The sequence below is a fragment of the Acanthochromis polyacanthus genome, chromosome 22 (assembly GCF_021347895.1).
Source record: "Acanthochromis polyacanthus isolate Apoly-LR-REF ecotype Palm Island chromosome 22, KAUST_Apoly_ChrSc, whole genome shotgun sequence".
Taxonomy (NCBI): domain Eukaryota; kingdom Metazoa; phylum Chordata; class Actinopteri; family Pomacentridae; genus Acanthochromis; species Acanthochromis polyacanthus.
In genome coordinates this window covers 2533581-2558168 of record NC_067134.1, presented here as the reverse complement: position 1 = coordinate 2558168, position 24588 = coordinate 2533581, and the positions used below count along the sequence as shown (strand labels likewise).

General features: G+C 39.0%; 2 protein-coding genes and 2 non-coding genes across 13 annotated transcripts in view; 2 read left to right on the top strand and 2 right to left on the bottom strand.

Moving 5' to 3' along the window:
• The window catches only part of LOC127531965 (zinc finger protein OZF-like), a 320874-nt gene extending 310788 nt beyond the window's left edge, over positions 1-10086 (bottom strand). For 8 of the 10 annotated variants that reach the window (XR_007939197.1, XR_007939195.1, XR_007939191.1 and 5 more), the window contains exon 1: positions 9944-10086. Coding sequence is in view for 1 of the 10 variants with exons in the window: in XM_051942678.1 (XP_051798638.1) it covers positions 7581-7598 (18 nt within the window). In the remaining 9 variants the exon portion in view is untranslated. Of the gene's footprint in view, positions 1-7580; positions 7683-9349; positions 9429-9943 lie in introns of all 10 variants that reach the window. The other 2 variants (XR_007939192.1, XM_051942678.1) reach the window with 2 other exon arrangements.
• The window catches only part of LOC127531941 (NLR family CARD domain-containing protein 3-like), a 119478-nt gene that overhangs the window by 20710 nt on the left and 74180 nt on the right, over positions 1-24588 (top strand). The gene's annotated exons all lie outside the window — the stretch shown is intronic.
• Positions 20279-20350, bottom strand: trnag-ucc (transfer RNA glycine (anticodon UCC)). The gene has a single exon. It is a non-coding gene; the product is annotated as a tRNA-Gly (tRNA).
• Positions 21154-21235, top strand: trnas-aga (transfer RNA serine (anticodon AGA)). Its single transcript has one exon. It is a non-coding gene; the product is annotated as a tRNA-Ser (tRNA).

Sequence of the window (24588 nt, the reverse complement as noted above, 5' to 3'; positions counted from 1 at the left end):
ATAATTGTGTGTACACTGTGACTGAGACCAGTCTTTACATACCTCACTGTGACACTGATTGAATGTTTTCTTTCTGGTGTGGATCTGCTGGTGTTGTTTCAGGGAACCCAAAGTTGTAAAAGTCTTCTTACACTTGTCACATCTGTATGGTCTCTCCCCAGTGTGGACACGTTGGTGAACTTTGAGGCATGCAGTGTAGCTGTAGCGTTTCCCACACTGGTCACAAATGTATGGTTTAACCTCAGTGTGGGTCACTTCATGAGCTTTTAACTGTGAGTACAATACAAATGGTTTGCCACAGTGATCACATACGTACACATCATGTCCAGTGTGGATGCGTTGGTGATATATTAAGGTCTGTTGGGAGCTGAAAGTTTTTTCACAGGAGTCACAGTGGTACCGCTTTCTACCAGAATGGGGGCATTGATGGATCGACAACTGTTCATGTTGAGTAAAGGTTTTCACACACTGATCGCAGTTGAATGGTTTAACTCCACTGTGAATGAGTTGATGATTTTTTAACGTACTCTTCTGAGTAAAAGCTTTTCCACACTGATCACAGCTGAATGGTTTAACTCCACTGTGAATGAGTTGGTGGGATTTTAAAGAGAGCATGTGAGTAAAAGCCTTTCCACACTGATCACAGTTGAATGGTTTAACTCCACTGTGAATGAGTTGATGAGTTTTTAATGTACTCTTGTGAGTAAAACCCTGTCCACACTGATCACAGCTGAATGGTTTAACTCCACTGTGAATGAGTTGGTGGGATTTCAAAGAGAACACGCGAGTAAAAGCCTTTCCACACTGATCACAGCTGAATGGTTTCACTCCACTGTGAATGAGTTGATGTCTTTTTAAGTGACTCCTCCGACTAAAACCCTTTCCACACTGATCACAGGTGAATGGTTTAACTCCACTGTGAATGAGTTTATGTATTGCTAGATTATTCTTGTCAGTAAAACCCTGTCCACACTGATCACAGCTGAATGGTTTAACTCCACTGTGAACGAGTTGATGTCTTTTTAAATCACTCTTCTTCGTAAAAGCCTTTCCACACTGATCACACCTGAATGGTTTCTCCACAGTGTGAATACGTTTGTGAATTCTTAGCTTTGTTGCTGTGATGAAAGTCTTGCCACATTGCTCACAACTGAGTGATTCATCTCTTTTTGCTGTTGTTGCCGAACCATCCCTATCCACCTCAGAGGTCCCACATCTCATTCCATTGCTGTGTTTACATTTCTGTAGCAAAAGACAAAGATAAAAACAGAGGCAGTGATGGAAGAGCAATCATGAAAAAAATGATCCTAAAAGTCTCAATTCCATGTAGTTGGACATGAGGCTGAAACAAGATCAAGAATCTGCAGACATGCTAGCAGCTTTGTCATTAGAAACCTAGAAATGTGTCAACAGCACACTCACAATGTCAACAAAACTATTTTCACAGGCCGATAGTTTTCAGCTTTCTCCACGGTAGTTTTTGTCAACATTCCTGGTCATGGATATGGGATCCCTAGTCAGCCATACAGATGGAATTATGAAGGAGCGGCGGCAGAATGAGAGAAGCGCGGTATGATATATTAATCTGTGATTTAAAATGCAGTACGCTATAACCAAATGAATGTGTGTGAATTAATCAAATGCTTACATTTTTACATCTTTACATTTACAGTGTTGAAACAATGTAGAAATCATAAGAGTGCCTTATTCAGAAGAATGATGGTTTGATTATATTGGAAGGATGTCTTTTTATTTTTTCCTTTAATTTTTGAAACAGTGTAGAAATCAGAAGCGTGTCTCACTATAAGCAGTGATGGTTTGATTAATATAATGGAATGTCTTTTTTTTATTATTATTTTTATTCTCTTTTTTAATTCTTCGAATATATACATATATCAGTGTTTTTATGTTGTTTGAGATTGAGTAATATGTTACTGGTCTAATAGGGTGCAGCAAAGAGAATGGTAACTGTGTTCTAAGGGGTAACCACTTGAGGGCAGCACCTCACAGGGAGCTGTGAGTGCCTTTGGTTAACAAAACAGGACAGAAGGTTAAACAGGGTTTTGCTGCTATTAGATAAATGAAAATGCTTTCAAGGGGGGGGGATCACTGGTTGATCCCTGGGTAGATAATGAATTACTGTACTAGTGGGTGATTCAAAAAGAGCTAAGATAGGTTAGTTTAGATTATGCCCTTAGAGGGTCATGGGGTTTTTAGCTCTGTAAATAGGGTAGGGGAGTGTTGTAAGTCTGTGTGCACCATGCTGAAATGTGGGGTGCATATGTCAGCAACTTTTAAAAGCTGCTGACATTCACTTTTCTCAAGTTCCTGTAACCAGTAGAGAGAGGTGAAGAAAGGGACAAGAACATGTCTGGGGCAAGTAAAGGTCACTGGGTGAGGAATGAGGAAGTGCACATTTGCGGAGGGGGGTGGACGTGGCTGTAATTTGTTTGCGTGGGTAGGAGTATGGTGTCAACACGTATGCAAAATTAAAGAGAGCTGTGATGTATAAATTGTACCTATTGGAAGTAGTTCGGGGGAGATTGTTGTGGGTATCTGCCTGGGTGCAATCCGGACATTAGTCCGAGCACAGGGGATGATTACCACGTAACTCTGGTTGAGTGGAATAACTTGGTCTGCAGAAGGAAGGACTGTTCTGATGGAATAATGGACTAAAGGAACTGCATCTTATTCGCTGTTAAGGATTACAGGATTGTGGTCGGGACTTGACAATGGACTGATGGAGTATCACTGGATTCTATTATTTCCAGAGGAATAACACCTGAATGGATTAACAAAGTTTTTTTTCCTGGCCCAAAACCCCAAAACTGGATTACATGCAGACCTGAAATTTGGACTTACGCTCTCTCAGCTTCCCCCTGGGTTCCTTGGTGGGCTCAGGTGAGCGGCCGGGTGTGGCCACACCGGCTGTTCTACTCCCTCCAAATTACAGTTACATTAGGTAACACGCATTCCCCTTTTTTCTTAAGGAAGCATAAGACCAGTAGGGATATGGATTAAGGGTGGGTTGAATATTATCTAATGTTTGATTATTTGTCTGATGATTTATTGGCTATGCTTATGCCCTGCTAAAATATATCAATAAAGCATTTTTCTGCAATTAAAGACAACAAATTGCAAGTGCTATTTTCTTTTATTATTTTTTAATTTCTATTTCTATTCTGTATTATCCCTGAACAAATACTTATACATCTAGCTCTTGATGTAATAAGTTAACTTACAGCGTGCATGATAGTAGCAAGGTTCTGAAAGGTTACCTAGTCATAGGGGTCAGGTTGGCCCAGTATAAACATATCCTAGAGGTTGTCTATATGTCCATAATCTCTGAATTAAACCTAGCAGCTTACCAAGTGCCAGATCTATGAGAGGAAAAGCTGCCGTTAACAGGTGTGTCTGGTGGTTAAATTTAACTATACCGAAGTGGCTACTCGGTTAAATTAATTATCAGAGGAAGTAGGGATAGGCATCTGGATGAAGGCAGTGAGACAGCTAGGCGAATTTTCCTCGTCAACCAGCTTAACAGTTCTGCAGCATCCCTCTGAGTAAGATCTCAGGGGGCAGTAGGACCGGACCCGGAGGATGGAGAGCTGGTCCGGTGATTCCCTAACAGCTGAGTAAGTTAATCAGGGGGTCACTGGCCCTGAGGATCGACAATTGGCGCCCGAACAGGTTTTTTACCGACAGGTGAATCCCTGGTCCGTCAGGTGTGTGCCCTAAGACCCGAAGGGAAGGCTGAGGTGGGGACTGTAGATGTCCGCCTTGGCAGGAGAGAGCGGTGAAGACTGAGGTCTGATAGGACAGACTTCTCCCTGTCTGAGAGTGTGACTCAGACAGGTCGGAGAACGTTGAACTCAGAATCACTGGAAAAGTTTTTGTTTTCTGTTTCCTTCTCAGGATTATAACGGTGGATTGTAATCTGATGGAAGGATTGTATTTTTTCCAAAAAAGGAAAAGTATGGTGAGCGGCTGAGTAGAAGGGTTTCAGTTTCACCAGACCTGCAGAAGAGGTGTAGGAAGCACCGCGGGAGTGTGGAGGTTACGTGAGTCGTGAGGGTCGGGGAGGACCGAGCCCGAGACGTCATCACGGAGTAGCCGAACTTAGTCTGCCCTTCATCCTGACTCTATGCGCTACGAGCGGCTTTGAAGGGGCGGACAACTCAACAAAGACGAACAAGTGGATAAAAATGGATGAAGATTTGCATGTCTCGCCTGCGAGACGTACTTCCCCTTCGCCGCCTGCTGAGGCTGAGGATGCTGCGGAGCTGGAGGCAAAAGGAGGAAGTGAGAGGGCAGCTGTTTCCCAATCCCAGGAAATTCCTCCAGGAGTGGTGCCTGAGCGGCCAGTGCATATCCTATTATACGGAGACGGGTGGAATTTCTGGGATTCAGGAGTTCAGCAAAGTTTGATGGTCGCGTTGCCTCAGGAGGAGAGAGGTGGGCTGAAGCAGGCTCTGGCTGTTGCTTGTAAGCAACGAGCACAGTACGCTGTGTATAATCAAGTGCTGAGATTCTGGATTATAGTGGTAGTCAGCCCCACTGAGGTAAAGTCGAAGCGAAATGCTGCGACTTGGCTGAAGTGGTGGGGCAGCTTTTTGGAAGATTTCGCCAAGGACACTTCAAAGGGGAGGCTGGAAGTGATAGTCAGCCCCTCTGTGAAATATGATCCTGTGGTGAAAATGCTGGCCAGAGAGTCTGGACTGCGACCTGGCTTGGTGTCGTCTGGAACAGTGAAAGCCATGTCAGTGTATAAGGACCATGGAAAGCTGCTGTCACCATTATATACATTTCGGAATAAGAGGCTTACAATATTGGGTAGTAAAATCTGTCGATCACAGTGAAAAGCAAAGCAGAGCTGGGACTGATGGGATTGTACCACCAGGATCTCTTCATCCCCAGACTTTCCGTTAAGTTACATTACTGGAGAAATGTACAATATGAAAAGCATACAACATCAATGTCCAGATTTAGGTCTTAATGGCAGCAGGGTCAATTCAGACCACCAACACTTTCTAGTTTATCCTAGGGGATCAGATGTTGATACCAGTCCAGAAAAGATCTGTAATTCTGCCACTGAATTCTGGATTTGACACCAACGACCCGGGAAATTTGTTGTGCAGCAGTTACACAAGGGTTCACCATCAAACAACAAAAGCAACAAAACAGTAAAACAGTTAAAGGAATAGCAACAATTTAAGGAAATACTTCAAAAATGTAAAAAAAACAAAAAAAAAAACAGTAAAACAATTACAAGCAAAATAAAAGCCAAACAAAACATAAGATAGACAGGGACATCGGCAGCAATCTTGGTCATTTAGTCAGACGTAGTAAAAGTTTTCAATAAACAGCCACCGATGTAATCAGGTAGAGGACTTTTCTTTGGTCTGCACTGTTTGAGACACCAGATTACATTGCCCACATCAAGAAAGGGATTCTGTGGAGACGCTGACATGAGACAGTTTTTAGTCTCAGCATGTTTAGCCCTAAAATCATGGGAGTCAAACTTGACATAAAAACTGTTTAGACTTTGAGCCAGCTCTAAATCAGAATTATAACCACTGAGCTGAACTCTCTCATTGACACATTAATTAGTCCCAGTGATCAGATTCATGCCGTCCCAGACTGAACTGAGGTTGTTCATTTTGAGCTGAGACTCAAGCTTGTCTTTGTATTGTCTTTTGTGGGTCCTGATCTCCTACTTTATTTCCTTCTGTCGGTTATACAGATTTAGTGTATTTCCTTCTCTGAAGACTGTTTTCTTTCTGTACAGTAGGTCTTTTTTTAAAATTTATTTTACATTTATACAGTACAAAGACATACAGGGGGCAAGATACAAGAAAACAAAGGACAGAATTACCAACGCTTCAGACAGATGATTGCTGGAGTTTTGGGGCTGTTATGTATGAGGTATGACTGCATTATCGTGTGTGTGTGTGTTAAATGTAATTACATATACCAATATTGCTGTTAAAACATAGGATGTTGAAACAGAAGAGAATAAATAAATAGTAAAAAAAGGAAAAGAAAAAAACAATAATAGTAATAATAAATGATAAATGAAACTGTATAAATTGTAACGATATGAAAACAACAATAGAGGTCATTACATGGGTAATGGTAATCAGCAGATAGAGTGGGGACAAAAACTATAGCATATAATATATTAACTACAGTGGTATATAATCTAGTAACTACAATAATATTCATAATACTAGTATAATATGGTAATAATAATAATAATAATAGTGATAATACCAGTAATAATAGTAATAGCAATAGAGAGAATAATAGCAATAGTGGTGGTCGTAATCAGAGGTGGGTAGTAACGAGTTACATTTACTCCGTTACATTTACTTGAGTAGTTTTTTTGATAAATTGTACTTTTATGAGTAAATTTAAAGCACAATACTTTTTACTTTTACTTGAGTATGTTTGTGGATATGTAACGCAACTTCTACTCCGCTACATTGCACTTCACGGCTCCTTACTTCTCTTGTTATCCAAGTGATAACGCATATACTTTTTTTGTTTTGCTAGATACACACTTCCGCAAAAAGTTCTACCACATGACTGTATTTCACCAATCAGAGGCCGTCATTCAGTCACATGACCGCACAACTGCGTAGCTGCCGGGCTCATATCTGTAGCGCACACAGACCAGCTGATGGACAGAGGAGGAGCACACGAAAAATGGCAGAGGCAACAACGGTGTGCACTGCGGGGGAGGAGGAGAGGGGACACCCGTGGCCTCACATATGGAGCATGTTTAGCCGACACACGTCGCAAAAGAGCAGCGACACTATGCGGTGAACATGCAGTCATTTTTACTGAACACACATTCTGTCTGTCTACTCTCTCTCTTATTTGGACACAGACACCTGTTACATGTAAAGTCTGCCTTGTTCTAAATATAATCTACCTGGTTAGCCCTGATGTGCCATTTGGAGGGCAGATTAATGGTTAATGTATCTTTTCACTGCAAGTTTGCAGGGTTGTTACCTTTGTTTTGGTTTTATGTTGTGGAAAAACTGCTATTGAAGAAGGTTTAGAAATAGGTAAACCTTAAGTTACATGTTTGGTTACAGACATTCAGTATGTCTAATATTTTGATGTTAAACCTCAGGGACAGTCTAAAAGAATATTTTAAAAAGAAAATGCTTGAAACCTGAAACTTCTGGGTTCAACTGTCTGAATTTCTTGAGAAGGAAAAGGCTGGTAAACTCACAATGCTCAAAAGTATTATTCTCTACCAAAGAAAATGCTGCTCTTTACCTTCCTGAACAACTTGCTGGAAAAACAAGACTTTTCTTCCGTTACTTATCTTCATCACCATGTAAGACATTTTCAGAAAGTATGATCAGCAGCTAGTTCAGCCTCAAACAAAGAACAAGCAGCTTCCTAGCAGTCCACCATTATATCCTCAGTACAGCTGCTTCTGCAGAGCTACATCTCTCCAGCCAACGTCACCTGGCTTTGGTCGGCCCATCTAACCAACTGGAGCAACTTTACACATTTTAAAGAACAAATGAATGATAATAATGTTACAGTGGTATGTTTCTCACTTTTTGTGAAGAATCCATGTTTCCTCCGTTGTTGAGCTCAGACTAAATGGCTGCCAACATTCCTCTGCTCCTCCGTCAGACTCTCCTCCTCCTGCCAATCACCTGTCACATCAAACACATCTTCATTAGGATACCACTCTATACACAAGTGTCAGAGTGTCCCATATGTTCATCAGCCAACACAGAGGACACATTTCAACTCAATAGTTCACTTTTAGTTCTTTTCAATTTCACCTAAAACTGATACAAATGAACTTAAACTGTTAAAAATAAGGAACATAGACAGAAAACAGACATGTAAAAAGAGAATAAAGAGAACATAAAGATGCTACTGCAGGTGATTCAAGACAGGACTGCTGGTAGAAAACTGTTCATGCTGTAAGTTAGTGAATGTATTTTACTGCTCAGTGTTCTGTTTAAAGGCAGCTCTCACTCTCTGTTCTTTGCACTCTCCCATAGTGTCAAGTGTCCTCCCACTTTCAATGACAGGTGATTCTCATTGATGATTTTTCTCACAGTTTGTGCAGTTTCCCCACTTGAAAAAGGATGTTTCATCTACCCAGGGTTTGAGCAGGACTCCACTCATCAATCAGACAGTTGCTTTCTTTCTTTTCCCTCTTTTATTTTGCAGTGGTCGCAAATTCATGAGATACAGAGGTGGCAACTTCCATAAGTCCATACGTTTAGTTGATAGATTAAGGTGAAAAACCTTTAAACAGAACACAAAAGGACAATGTTCACATCACTGCATTCAGCAAATAGTAACAACCATTCTTCATGGACATTTTCACCACATTGGCAAATGCTACTCCACTCACTTTATGTTTGTCAACCTCAACACCACATAAACTGAAGCGACAAATCATGGCATGAGCAATATTCAACCCAATACTATACCACACATGAATTTATCTGCATTTTAAAGAGTTGATTTTAAATCACAGTTTAATTACTCTGAGCATTTTTATCAAAAAATGTTTTAACCATTTTATACTTTTTACTTCATGGTTTTAAAATGATTTAAAGTGCATAAAGTGATTTTAAAGTGCAATCCTTTCCAGATCCAATGGGGAGTGCCAGTGTTTACAAACAGTGACGTCACGAAGTCACGTTATTCCCGCGCCGGTTGGCAAAAGGAACCAGAGGAACAATGGCTGACGATAGCAATGCGAGCTATCCTTCCATGCAATTGCCCGATTATGCTCAATCCTTACCACCTGAGGCCCGACAAAGATATGTGAGTAAGCTGAGATATCAAGGAAACAGTAAAACCTTGCCAGATCCCTACAATTTGAAGACTGAGTGGGTTGAAGATCCGTCATTGTGGCCGGACATTTCCTTCATTTATTTTTACCTGATTGACACCCCTGGGCAGTTCACCCTGTTAATCTTCTACAAGCTGTCAAAGAAATGTCAAGAAGTTGCTGTATTTCTTGTCTGCAGTCTGGCTTCTATGTAACAGTAACAGACCCACAGCATTGGTGATCAAAAATAGGACAATTCTAAAAAACGATCGCTAGACGCATACAGAAACAAATATGGTTACAAATATGAGGCTGCTGGCTTAAGGAGACGTTATTGAATATGCTTCATTAGACTTTAGTATACTTTCATCACCTAAAAAACGATCGGTAACACATGACAACACTGAACCAAACCCAAAGTGTAGAGATCGCTTCACGCGAAGGATGCAACACTAAATCAATATCTTTTGGTAAATATGCTCAAAGTTGGACATACTAAAGATGCTAAACTGTTGAATAGTTTACCTGAAGAAAAGTGGGAGCCACAAACACGATCTCTGCTGCTTACTGGGTTCCACTTTTTCCGGCTGCCATCTTCTCTCTCCTGAAATCGGTATCCGGTGAAATTTCAAGCCTGATCCTTTCTTAAAACGCTTAGTACAACCAACAACTACACATGATATTACCATTGTGGTAAATATATGTGCATTTTCATTCACGAAAAGCAATAAATTTACGTATTTGCTCCAAACACGATACTGTTATCGTTGCAAGCCGTTATGCTAATGCTGGTTCTTGCCAACCGGTAGCCATTTTGTAGTACGTGACCGTAACAAATGACGACATGCTAGCACTACCCATAAATACATAAAAACCCACCATTACAAACAGGATGAATTCACTGGTCTTAGCTGGAACCCTCTAATTAGCACCAATTAGCCTGCAATCTTATTTTCAACTGAATAATGACAAAACACACGGCAATTATTGGTAAGTTGACAGCAAGCCGCTCGTGGCTGACGCCGATCTCCGTGGCTAATGCTAATGCTAACACATACTGCAGTGGTACACATCGGCAGCTTAAACAGTCTTTTAGAGTCTCCAGAATTCTGCTCTTACCGGCTGCAACCCGGATTTTGGAGATGAACGCAATCCTGCACAGTTTGCCGCAGATCTTGATGCTTTCCCAACAGAAACTCACGGACACTTTGTTTGAACGCGGTCACTTCGTCTCACTTCCTCCTCAGTGCTGCGTGTGTCCCCTTGTATCCCGCCGGTGGCAAACTTGCAGCCGCAGTTGGTTCCGTCCCAGCTGAGTGTAGGACCTGTGCGTAAATGCTTCTCCTTTGAGTTTTCAGCTCCTTCCAGTTTGACTTGACACATAGACTGCTTTGCACTCTGTGTCACCTGTACCTTCAGAACTCTGAATAAAAGAACAAAAGATTTATTGCAAAGAACAAAAAGGTTTTGCCTCCACAGCAGCTTGTTATGAAAATGATTGTATTTGATGATTGAATGTTCTTATTCATTGTAATACTGTGTGATGTGTGCTAAAAGAGAAACAAGGACACGAGCTATCATCAATATTATTTCATCTTACATGTCTAATTTTTAAAAAATATGACATTATATAAATATGCACTACTGTTCAAAAGTTTGAGGTCACTTAGAAATGTCCTTTTTCTTGAAATCAGTTTTTCCTGCAGATAAATCAGATTGGTTTGACAAATGAAATGAAGCAGTTTATTATTATTATTGTAATTATTATTATTATAACCTTTATTTAACCAGGTTGTTCCCATTGAGATCCAAGATCTCTTTTACAAGAGAGACCTGGCCAAGATTGGCAGCACATAAAGTTTCAACACGTTACAAATACAGTTAAAAATACAAATGACATACAATTTACAATTGGATTTTAAAAAATTTGGTTAAAAGAGTTCAAAAGGATTAGTCAAACACTTCAGTTAAATTGGACATTTGCACTCCTGAAGCCTGGGTGTAATGGAGTTTATCATAGACTTAAAAACATTCAGAGATACCAAACTTTGGAGTTTGAGCTCTGATTGCAAAGTGTTCCATGTACTTGGAGCAGAAAATCTAAAAGCTTTCTTCTCCATTTCTGTTCTGACCTTAGGAACAGTAAAATGTAAAAAGTCCTGAGATCGGAGACTGTAGGACCTATTAGATGGAATTAAAAGAAGTGATAAATAAGATGGAGTCATCTGAAGAATGGCCTTGTAAATCAGCACAGACCAATGGCCAAGCCGGCGCACATATAATGAAGGCCAATTTACTTTACCGTATCAGACACAATGATGAGTTGAAACTCCACAGTTTGTCGTAAACCTCAGAGCACCATGAGACACACAATCCAGCATGTGGAGGCATTGATCGGAGGCATTCATATACAACACTTCACCATAATCATTTATCGGAAGAAAAGTTGACTCTACCAGTTTCTGTTTCACTCTGAAGGAAAAGCAAGACTTATTTCTAAAATAAAATCCAAGTAAAAGCTTCAGTCTCTTTACAGTGTATTGAATATGTGCCTTAAAGGACAGGTTTAAATTCTGAAGTTCAGACCCTCCAGTATTACTGATCATAGAGGGAAACTAACATGTAGAAATATGAAGGTTTAGAGCCAACAGTGTTAGAAATGATGGAGAATAATCAGATTCATTTAAATATTAGTATTAAAACGATCACAAATAGGAATAAAATGACCAAGAAATGGATAAAGCGACCAGAAATCTGCATAAAATGACCGACATATGAGACAGAACTACCACAAATATGGATAAAATGACCAAAATATGAGATAAAACTACCACAAAGATTTAAAAAATGACCGAACTATGCCTCATAACCGCAACAAATATGAAAGATTACAAAAATATGACTCAAAACTATCACAAATATTGTTAATCTTGGTTTATTTGTTGATGATTTATCAGTATTGTTATTGATTACTGATGGTTGCAGGGACAGAGGTTTGTGTGTGAGTCTCTGCTGCCATCTAGTGGTGGATCAACAACATGACTTTTCCCAGATTGAATCCCAGAGAGTCCTGACTTGTTAGTTGGATCAGAGAGACTTCCATTAAGATGGAGCTCTGAGCAGCAACACTTTCCTGAAATCTTCAAACGCTCCCTCATAGTTTGTTTCATCTGAAGTTTAGTCTAAATAAATGAAGTGTAGGATTTTGAACAGAAAGGAGACTCATTTTCTCTTCCTTTGTGGATGTTTGGATCACCACTACTCATTGGTACCAGGAAGAAAATCCTAGAAGCTGTCAATCTGCTCACAGACAGCTTTGATATCCAGGAAAAACACATGGAAGAGCTGAGCAGAAAAATGGAGGAAAAGTGCAGCCTGGTAGCAGTGATGAGAGAGGAGGTTACCGAATAGAAGAAGAAAAGAGTGGAGCTGGAAGAACAGGTGGGAAAAGTGCAGAAAGAAGTGAAGACGCTGACTGAGAAATGACACCAACAAGAAACTCTATTAGAAGAGAATTTAGAAGCAAACACCAACTGATCATATTTTTAGTGAATTGTGTTCCTGACCAATGGTTGGATAGACTCCCTACCAAACATGTGGAGCACAAATACAATCAAAACATCAAAACATTTGGCACAAATGGACACATAATGATCCTCATTTCAGATGTTTTCATGGATCAGGTCAGGATTTTTTTTTTTAAATAAAACTTTTAAGGAATTATTGTAATTTTCTTTCTGAAGGTTTTACACATTTTCAGAATTTTGCAGAATTTTTTGCTGAATTTTTGTATTTTTTCAGAGCAGGAAACAATATTTTTGGTGAATGAAGTCAACAGGAGGGTTAAAGTCAGACAATGGCGTTGGTTCTTCTGGAAGTAAATGTGAATTTTTCCAACATAAAGTGAGAGAAAACTCAGTAGATTGTGGTCAAAGAATGTGTCAGAAAGCAAACGAATGAGAAAGACAGTTGATGAATGATATGAATGAGTGTTGTAAAATGAATGTGTTCTCTGATAGGAAGAAAGAAGAAGTGATTGGGTTCCAATCTAAAGGAGATGAATTGGATTGGAATAAAGCACCAGGTGCATTTCTAGCATCCAGAGCTAAATGGATGGAAGATGGGGAGAAAAACAGTTCCTATTTCAGTGGATTAGAGAGAAATGCAATCAGCCTCTAAATGTTGATGATCAAACTGGGAGCAATCCAGAAGAAAGAGCAGATGAAAGATTTAGATTCTATCAGCATTTACATTCAGCAGCTTTTTCTTTCAGACGTCAAAGCATTTCTTCCTCAGACTGACTTTAAAAGCACGTGTTTGGAGAGATTGATAGAGCTGGAATGAAAATGTCTTTGGGGAAATCAGCGGCTCCAGATGGACTTACAACCAACTTTGATCCGTTTTTCTGGGCTGATATTAGAGAATGACTGTTTGAAGCATTCAAAGAAGCTTTCAATCAGGGAGTCACACTCATTTTAATTCAGGTTCCACATTTAGCCCAGTTTGATCTCAAGTGGGCCAGACCGCTTTTTACTACAGGATCAAAACCACAAAAGTCAGATTAAAAAGACAAAAAATGAGACAAAAACCAGACAAAATATTGTGAAAATGAGACAGAAAAGGACAAAAGAACAATCTAGTATTTGACTTTGTGATCATGGTCTAGAAATGATTTTAAATGGATACTTTGACTCATTTACAATCTGCAGTTCATGTCTTCTCTGGAATTTGGACACTTTGATGATGATTGATGGATTGTGCTCATTTGGTAGAGGATGCTGCTTTTACACTCTTTCTACATTCATTGAAAGCTTCTGACAAGCTTCAACACCACTTTATTTGACATTCACTGCATTATTTTGGATTGAAAATTCATTCATATGCTCTCAGTGCTGTCCAGCAGAATTCCTTCAATGTGGAACTACTAGAAGATGAGATGTTAACAGGAGCAAACACCAAGGAGACCCATCAGTCCTCTGCTGTTTATTATTAGCTCTGGATATCAACCCTCCTGTTGGCTTCATTTACGGCACCAAAAAACAGGAAAAAAATCCAGAAATTCAGCAAAAAAATTCACCAAATTTATGGAAATATGCAAAACCTTCAGGAAGAAAATTAAAATAATTCCTTAAAACTTTTATTTTAAAAATAAAACAAAATCCCCCAAATTTGACAAGAAAATTCTTGTAAATATGTTCAAAAAATGAGTAAAAATCTTCTAAAAAAAATCCTAAAAATATCTAAAGTGATTCCATATTTATCAGTAAAACTTCTGATATTTTCTTTAAGAACATTCACATAAAAATCAACCAAAATCCAGAGAATTTACTGGATTTTGGTTGATTTTTATGTGAATGTTCTTTAGAAACATTTCTTCTTTTTCCAACAAAAAATGTTCAAAAATTTCCCAAAAATGTTAAAATGTGGACATCAGAAGTTTCACTGTGAAAATATTTATTATTTTCCACATTTTCAAACTTTAAAACGACACGAGGGTTAAAATAATGAAACTCTAAAACCATTTAATAACGACACAGTCAGCAGATGATCCAACATTATTTTAAAGCTGTGTGTATTTTCCAGAAGCCTCAGGGTTTGATTGAAACTAAATGTGAGATCTGATCCATTCACCAGAAAACACAAACTTTACTTCAGAATATTACAGTAAAAATGAGCTGAAACATTTGGTAGAAACTATCAGTAAAATATGATCAACAGGGAAACTTCTAACATTCTGATTGTTGGAAATCAAATCTAAAATCCTTGAAGATCTGCTTCCAAAGGAATCTTTCATATTTGGTAGAATATTGAGGACAGAAATGGAAGGATTTCAGGATGAATTTATCACAAAGGACTGTGGACATCTGCTTTATCAGCATCTGTGCATCCACCCCCAGCTATGAATCTGCTGCTGGTCTGATAATGTATCATACTGTTACTGATATCTGTAAATCCAGACTGTGTGAATGACAGCTTTGCAGTTCTTTGCACCATTTAATTAATGGGCTGCATTTCGCATTAAATAATTTACATCTAAACCTGCAACACAGGAAGCAGCCTGGGAGAAATGCCTGCTTTTGAATGCATGTTTTCTTTTCTTTTTTTTGCTGTTGTTGTTTCAGTTGCACTACCCACAGATTATAGGCTGCTGTTTCAGTCTGGCTCTCCTGGAGCTTTTTGGTGTGAAAATTCCTCAGAGTCATTCTCAGGTCGTTTCAGATGCATCCCACCCATGCAGTCACACTGACTCGTGGATTACCATTTTCTTTGTTAGGCTAATTGCATTATTGTGGCTTTTTAAAAATCCAGTAGGTGGTGTGTGAGCCGGTGAATGAATGTACAATCACTTATGGATGAGATTTATTTCTTCACATGTAAATGAAATGCTTCGTTTTCACCGTCTGCTGTGAAGTTTCCACAGTCTGGATGGGACACTTTAAATCATTTCACGGTGAGAATTGATTAGGTGTGGATTTTTATTAGCATTTGTAATAAATGTAATCTCAGTATTATCCTGCAGTGGCCTCGGGTTATTTCCTGATATCGCAGCTTCATGCCAGAAATTAAATAATTGGTGACTGATGTGCCATTTGTCAAAAGCTGAGTGACAAAGATAATGCTGCAAAGTCCCTTCTTGCTGATGTCATCTTTTAAATAGACCAGGCCCATGTAACCTAACACCTTGGTGGGAATGCACTCAGTCAAGCCTATTGTTTCTGCTCACATACAGTTTCTTGTGTGAGATAAGTATGGCCTGGCTGCAGAGAGAACAACAAGGCCTTAAAAGCGTGGATGAGACATCGACTGTCAACGCCTCGGTTTGTCAGATTCTTAACCAGATTCGTGCTCAAGCAGCGCCAAAGTTGACGAGAATGAACACTGTAAACAGCAGTGTGTACGTGTGGTGGCTTTCCAGTAAGATATGGTTTCTGATATCACATCATCCCAGACTAATATTCAGACTATTAGTCAGGATGTGATGAGCTGAGCTGGTGCCTGCTGTGATTCATGTAGCAGCTTCTGAATAGGCAGCATAAATGTTATGGCACAGAGGATGTGAGTCAGGACAGAGAGAATCCAGTTCACTGGGCCATTACTGCAGCTGAAAGGAAGAGGAGGAAGTTGGTTTGAGGATTTGTCACCATAAGATCTCTCTGTTTTAGAAAGGGGGTGGGTTCCTCTCAGGAATGTGAAAAGACCTGGGTGTTGGGAAGGTTTTTCCCCCTATAAATAAGACTAACTAGTCACAAGATTCAGTGTTTGAGGGACAGCTAGTTCTATAGTATGGACGCACAGAAGGCACAATATTAATGTTCTGTTTGGATCACTTCATGTATTGCATTAAGGTGATAGTTTTAAAAGTTCAATTAAAAAACTTTTAAAATCTCTATGTTTTTTTAAAGTAAAATAACAGCAAATATCTGTAATTTTTTAGTTTGAAATAAAAGTGCGTTTTTACATTCACACATTATATAATAACAAATTATTATTTGGATAAAATATCATTTTTTGTGTGTTTCTCTTTACAATCAACATGTAAATTAATACTTTTTTCTAGGATTTTACTGGAAATTATTGGTAGTTTAACAAAAAAAGTGAAGTTATGTAAAACAGTTTTAGAATATGTAGAATGTTTTTATTTTACAATTTAAAAATTGTGTAAGATAATAAAATGTTACATTTTTAGGATTTGGATATCTTTAAAATGTTGTTTTGTTTTGTAGTTTTTGTGTGTTTTGTTGATTTCAATCATTTAATTCAGTTGGTACTATTTTACAGCCAAATGTTATAAAAGGACAAATCACAATTTAAAAAAAAACAGACTTTTGATGTGGACATTTTGCGCAGCCTGTTTTTCACAGTTAATATGTGAATTTTAAAAATAAATCTGGGATTTTTCCTAGTTATTATTTGTAATTCTGTAAAATGATTAACTATTGCAGTTTTTTTTAAAAAATTTAAAAATGTATTTTTTCAGTATATGGAATATTGGCTAATATGAAAACCAAAAATAGTGCTAAAACTTCCAGTTTTCACCACAGTTATTATTGAAAACCAGCATTATGAGCTAAAGTGGTTGTTCAGTGGCTAAATCTGCATCATGCATGTGCTGAGCCACAGGTTTGTGCAGAGCAACAGGTCAATCAGAAAGCGACCCTCTTCTCTTTGTTGTCCCTCATCCTCCCAACATGCTCTGGTTGGTTCCTTATTTCACTTCAAATCTTTTGACTGCATCTAAAGTTCTGCTTAAAGCTCATTTGGGGCAGTTGTCCTACTCAGGCACTCATCAGCGGTGCTGGGAGGTGATACATCCATCTGCGCCTGTGACGGCCGCTAATCCTTGACAACTGTGCCCCTCTGGCACCGTATCCGTTGCACTGCTGCTTGTGTGATACAATAGGCTCCCATCCTTTGTCCTTGAAATTGTTTGAATTAGCACAACGGCGGGGGCTGGGGTTGCAAACATCAGAGTTACTCAAAAGGATTGACAAAATCACATGAGCATGATAGCTTGGAGATGGTAGACGTGTTTGACAGATAATCAGCAGTAAAATCGATACAAGTGACAGATATAGAATCAGTGCAGCCCTTTGAATGAGTCTAACTTTGGACCTCTGCTAGTGTGCTGTGCAGCACAGTGGGCAATGTTTGATCAGTGGTTTATGTCAGAACTGATCCCCTGTAGAAGATGGACTTGTAGTGTGTTTTTAAGGGATCACTTCTATTAAAATCTGGCCTAAGTTGCCTTATACCTTTATACCTTATTTACCTTTATGAAACATGTTTGCACTTTTATTCAAATCAAAATCAAATTAAATCAAGCTTTATTGTCAATTAGCTGTAAATACAGCAGAAGTGCACACAAGATGAGCGAATGTTTCTTCAGGATCCAGTTTGAAACAATTCAACTTTACAGTCGAGAAAAAAAACTTCACTTAATTTTAGTTCATGTTTTTCTACTTCATTTATCTTTAACATGCTAATTTTTCCCAGACAGAGCTATACAATGCGGTACTACACTATAAACATTTACAAAATGAACATTTAGTTAAAGCTTTGTGTTGGTGCACAATGTTGTATTATATTACACCACTAACACATCATTCTGGGACATTAATGTTCATGCTTTTAATCTTGTTACTGCTTTAGAACTGCTAACTGCCTGATTTACTCTAAAGACGCTTGTGTCTACATTTATTCACTTAAAGTCATTTTTTCTATTCCATTTATCCAGTGAATCCTTTTTAATAAGTCCTTAAAATGTGTTGTACTGTTTACCATTGATTTCTTTCTTTTATTTCAACTTTTTTTAAAAATAGATTTATAAACCTATTGTATTTTGACTGATGCACAACAACACAACAAGCCCTCAAAACAAATTTTTCACTTCCAGCACTCATTGCAAAACTCTCAAACCTGTTGTGCTTGCTGATCCATGATCCACTGAACAAATGCTGAGTAGGTGTGTGTGGCTGCATGTATGAGTGTGTGAGCTTAGATAAGCCACATGCAATCACTCGTCCCACCACCAAACTTGCAACATGTCCTAGTTGGACCTTCCAGCAGCTGCCCAGCCCTGTCAGCAAGAGGTGACTAGAAGAAAAGTCTTTACGTGATCCTCGATCCAAGCAGATCATGTGACCTCTAAAACGCTGCTATAATCCAATGTCCAAGTCTGTTGTGCAGGTCACTTTGTCTTGGTAAGTTAAATCTAGGAATTTCTGTGCCATGCCGGTCAAAGCATTAGCAGCAGTTCTTGACAGGGAGAAGAAGTGGTTGACATTTGGAGCAACATTTGCCAGACAGCTCCACGGTATGTTTCTATGGATTGAAAATGGAGGTAAAGTAAACTTAGATTAGCCATTTATGTAAATGCTCACACCCACTTCCAAATTCAGCTCTCCCAAGTCAAATACCCATCCCCCTCATCTTCTCCTCCTCCTCCTGTCCTTACCCCAGGGGTGTCCAAACTTTTGTCACTGAGGGCCACATACATAAAAATATAGGAGGGGCTGGGCCACTTACTAGAAATTAAGTATATAGCCTTAACTTTATTCTATTAAAGTTAGAATAATCAACTAAAAGTGGTCAAATATGTTATATTGTTGAATATAATTAAAGACAAAACTGCCTTCATCACATCTTTCCATAAATGGATCTTTATTGATTTATTCAGAAAAAGCTTTAGTAGCTCATTCTCAGAACAGCAGCCTCAGAGAATTAAAGAGCACAAATAAATAGAATGCACCTTTTCTCTCAGAACACTGTCTATGCCTCACCTTTCTGTCTGTCCTGTGTTTGTTTTATGTTTCACTTGGGTGTGCACAGCCCTCAATGGCATAATGTAGGAAACAGCTTGAAATAAACATGATAGGTTAATTTGCCATGAGGACAGGTGATGGTCACAGTCACAAAGAAGAAAAAAATTGCATGAAGCTTAAGTAATGACGCCATGGTTGGTTGGTGTCATTTTTGAGCGGATTTACAGACAAAAACAAAAAAAGAACAGCAGCCTCAGATTTATTCTTAGACAGAAGATTTACAGTCGAGAAAAAAATACTAAAGGGGACAATGGGACAGGTAAATTTCAAGCTTGTTATTTAAGTTGCAACACACCTATTAACGTTAGTTTGAAACGGTTAACATTAACAGACTGAACTGGACTTAATAACAGGAGTGCATATAATTTTAGTAAGTTATTCTTGTGAGTATCAGCTGCGCTGGGTATGTAAATCGGGCCATCCAGCTGCGGTGCTGATCCGACGCCACTCGTGCCAAAAATCCAGACAAATGTCACTTGATCAAGGAGCAAATCTGCATCACATGAGATCAGCTGACTTTGGGTGTGCAGTGTGTGCGCTGTGCACAGCGGTGTGGGAACGACCTGCTTCGCCTGCTGCCTCCGTGACCCGGCCCCGGATAAGTGGAAGAAAATGGATGGATAGATGGAGAACAGAAATTAGTACCACAGGAGTTCTCATGGCCAAGTGGTTAAGGTGATGGACTAGAAATTCACTGGGGTCTCCCCATGCAGGTTTGAAAACATTGAACTGTTTTCTGCTGTGGCAGTAAGACATAGGTTGAAAATCCCCTCCAGTTAATCCTGGCCATCTATGAAATTAGAAGAGATGATGATATTTAACTGATGATCTTATTATGAGCAAGTCTGAATATCATGTCAGTTCTGCAAAGTCATTCACCTTCTATGTACAAGATGAGAGTGATGGCTTCAATTGTTACACGTTTCCTTCTACAGTGCATGTTTGAGGCCCCAGCTTCAGACTATGACATGCCCATCAGTTTCTTTCTCCAAGACACAAAGCTCAACCTTCAGACTGAGAAACAGAAACATTACAGAATATGATACTATTCACATTCTGTGACAAACTGTTTAGTTGTGTCTGTTAAACCGTCACAAACACTAAGCACACAACACTTCATGACCAGCACACATGCGATGGCCGGGAATCGAACCCAGGTCAACTGCTTGGAAGGCAGCTATGCTCACCACTATACCACCATCGCTATGAAATGGACTGTTTTTGTGTGCTCTCAGGAGTTCAAACGGATAAGAGAAGCAGGTGCAGAGAAAAGGGAGGAAATGAACATCAGCCAGAAGCCCTGATCTCTGTCACGACACACAACATCTTAGTATTTTCTACAGCAAAACAACCTGATGAAAATGAAACTAAATCTTGAATCATTCTGGAAGCAACTTCCACATAATGGGAAAGTGATATTGATGAGCCTGTTGATTCCACATTCCCATGGTCTGCAGTCTTTTTTTATAACTTTCTTTTCAGACTTTGGCTAGAGTCATTTTGTTGTTTATAGCCTGTATTATATTTTGAACTGCTGGTATTGATTTCAGATTATCCTTTGGTGCACTGCAATTATACAGGGCAAACTAACTTTATTTTGTTCTGTTGTTGTGTTATAACTTAGTACTGTGTTTGATGATCTCTGTCAGATGAGAAGATGAGGTGGAGGACAGTGGAGGAAGTTCCATGGTGTAATGGTCATCACTCTGGGCTCTGGATCCTGGTGTCCCTGGACTTAATGGAGATGATAGGGGATGAAAAGTTGTGTGCATTTTTCTGACCACCAAGCCTGTCCTCCAGTACCCACCAACTTTAACCTCCACCAACAGGTGAGCAGAGACCCTGCTGACCTCAGGAGAGCTGCACGGAGCAACAGGGAGAGACGGAGCTCCAATATTTAAGTGATTAGATAAATGTGTAAAGCAAGGATGGGAACACGACAGATGATTGTATGTGAAGCCAAATTTTGCGCTTTCATCACACAGAACAGAAAGCAGGAGCACAGGAGTTGTCATGGCCGAGTGGTTAAGGCGATGGACTAGAAATCCATTGGGGTCTCCCTGCGCAGGTTCAAATCCTGCTGACAACGTTCGACTCTTTTCTGCAGTGGCAATCTATGAAATAAGAAGAGATGATGTTTAACTGATGATCTCATAATAAGCGTGTGAGAAAGTCCTGATTTGAATATCATGTCATTTCTGCACAGGCACTCACCTTTGATATAGAGGATGTGAGTGATGGTTTCAATTGTCATATGTTTCCTCCTACAGTGCATGTATGAGGCCCCAGCTTCAGACTCTGACATCTCCATCAGTGTACTTCTTCAAGAATTTAAACCCACCAGGACTATCCAGATTACATTTAACTCTGTAAATAAACATTTTTCAGCCTATTCAATGTTATAAATGTTCTGCTTGGCCGTTAAAGGAGGTTTTCCTCACATTTTGGTGTATTTTAACCCTTCCATGGTCTAAATTCTTTGAACAGATCTTGTGCTGTAATCAATGTCTCACTGAGTTTTTATTTTCATTGCAGTGGTTGATTTTTCCTGAACAAGATCAATGATTTTTTAATACGTCTTTCTCCACTTTTATTTGCTCTACCTGTGGGTTTCAACTATTATAACTTTTTTCATTTAATAAATGACTGATAACACACTTTGATCTTCATGTTTGTTTGCTTATTTGTTGAAAAGTGGAATTTAATTTTCCATGTTGGATAATCACAGCTTTTTTTATTTGGACAATGTTTATCCTCTTCCATGGCAAAAATGAATTGTTAAAATGAAAATAGAAAAAAAGATCTTTTGTAAAGCAGTAAAACTAATGTTTTTATTTTTGTTCTGATCTTTTTCTCGCCATTTTCAATTATATTCAATTAAAATATGCCCTGAAAGCAAATATAAAGAACTACAAAGACTGGAACAAAAAAATACTTATTTTTTGTCGTGAAGACTCAGAAACAAAACTTCAAAAATAATATTTTGTGTTTTAATTTATATCTGTTCTTATTATCACAGTCAGTGACCGAGTAAAACATGAACAATATAAAGTTATAACTTGAACTTCTTTCAAACTGATTTTTCTCTGAACAATAAAAATAAAGTGTGAGGTCAAAGTGTGACGGTTAGATCAACATAAACTACTAATATCCTGTTTAAACGCTATAGAAGCGTCAGAGCAGCAGATTGTAAAGTCTGGTCCAGATAAGGAGCTCTACAGTGAGGCTGACCGTCCATCATAGCTGTCTAACCTGGACCTCACATCTCTGAAACCGTTGGAGCTCATTTTTAATCAGCTTCATCTGGATAAACTGACCACACATTGGACGTTTTTACAACCACTTTCTCACCTCAAATCATCTGAAAACTACATTTTGTGTCACAATAACAGCAGTATTCCCAAAATACTTGTGTTTCCTCTGAAAGTTTCCTCCTGGATCTTTGCTGCTGGTCTAAATGCATTCTGGGTTATTTGGTTCCAAATCCTCACTCGTCTGGTCTGATGAGCCTCCATAATGTGGGCGGAGCCAGAACACATCCAGGTATTTCATTGGTTCTTGATCAGATGCTGCTTTGAACTGGATCAGTACTTGGTCTCTGACTGATAATGTTTAATAAGAACACCAGAACTTAAAGGGGAACTTCTGTTTATTTCAACCTGAGGTCTGTTTTCATTTGTCATTTTTCATTTAGCTCCTGTTAGCACTTTTATTTATCCCATTGTGTGGTTTCCAGACTTTATGCTAAGCTAACTGGCTGCTGGCTGTAGATATGTGCTGTCAGTCTCATCTGTGAAACATTAGCATTACATTTTTTTAAAGATTGCTTAAGCACGGTTTTGAAAACAGGGCTCAGAATTTCAGATCACTACACACAATTAACACAACCACACACACAATATGAACAACACCTCAGGTCCTGTGCAAAATGAAACATACCATTCAAACAAAACCTTCTTATGTTACGACATAAAACACACACATTTCATGAGGATTAATTCTGTCTGAACCAGATACACACTGCTGTGTTTAACTTCAAACACTTTTAGCAGTTCTACCTCTCAGTGGTTAGATTACTGTCAGTGAAGTACACAGAGAAAGTACAAATACACAACATGGTAAATTCACCAAACACAACACAAGATCAGTGAAAAAGTCTCCTGTGACAATTAATGGCTGCTGGTTAGAGCTTTCATGTTTTCCTGAAGCAGAAGTTTAATTCAGTGTCACTCAAAGCCTGCTGAACCAGTCACATCATGATGTCTCCTGGCTTCGTTTCATGCAAATGATAATTCAGTTCTTTTTAAGGCCACCAATTATCCAAAATGTGCATCCCCAGCACATGAACACGGCAGCTCTTGTAGGTCAGTTGGTGTGCAGGTTAACAGCTTGGATCCAATTTTAGCAGACTTGAGCAGAAAACAGTCTACTGACGCAAACACGAGCGTTCAAAAGTTTGGGGTCACTTAGAAATGTAAAACATGAAAACCCAACTTTTGAACGGTGGTGTATGTAGATCTATAAAGTCCTCCCCAGTACTCGCTGCAGCTCAAGCACACCAGCTCACCTACGACCGCTCAAACACTGCGTTATGATTTCCATATCCTTCTGTACACTGCCATTCAAAAGTTTGGGGTCATCCAGACAATTCCATGTTCTCCATGAAAGCTCCCACTTTCATTCATGTGCTAACATAACTGCACAAGGGTTTTCTAATCATCAATGAGCCTTTCAACACCATTAGCTAACACAATGTAGCATTAGAACACAGGAGTGATGGTTGCTGTAAATGTTCCTCTGTACCCCTATGGAGATATTCCATTAAAAATCAGCCGTTTCCAGCTACAATAGTCATTTACCACATTAACAAGGTCTAGACTGGATTTATCATTTATTTAATCCGTTGCGCTTCAGTTGCGCATCAGTGTCCCACCTGTGGTACACTTTGAGATTTGCATAAGCAATTTGCTAAATGTCTGAAACTGCAAACGCGATTATACAAACAGTATAATGCGATGAAAAGCTTAGATTCTCATGAATCCGCCGGTATAAACCACTTTCAGATGTGATTACCACAGCGGGTAATATAAGCACATTTGTCCGACAAACAACGAATATCCATCCATCCGTTCTCTATACACGGCTTCAACGCGCACAGCGCGACTCACATTTCCGGGTTCATTATTACACACAGATGAAAATATTCCACAAAAAACGGCCATAATCCAACCTTGGACATCCAGACGAAACAAGCCAGTAACATATTTTGTCCAAAACATGTCTTGAAGTCGGTATATAATCCACGAATCGGTCGTTTTCAAGGAAATGCACCTCGCGATGCGCGTCCAATATTCCCTGTATTTCTCGTCATATTTTTATTTACAAATAGAATATTAGCGATTTTTTATACTGAAAATGGCTGGAATTGACTGCAGCTTAAAG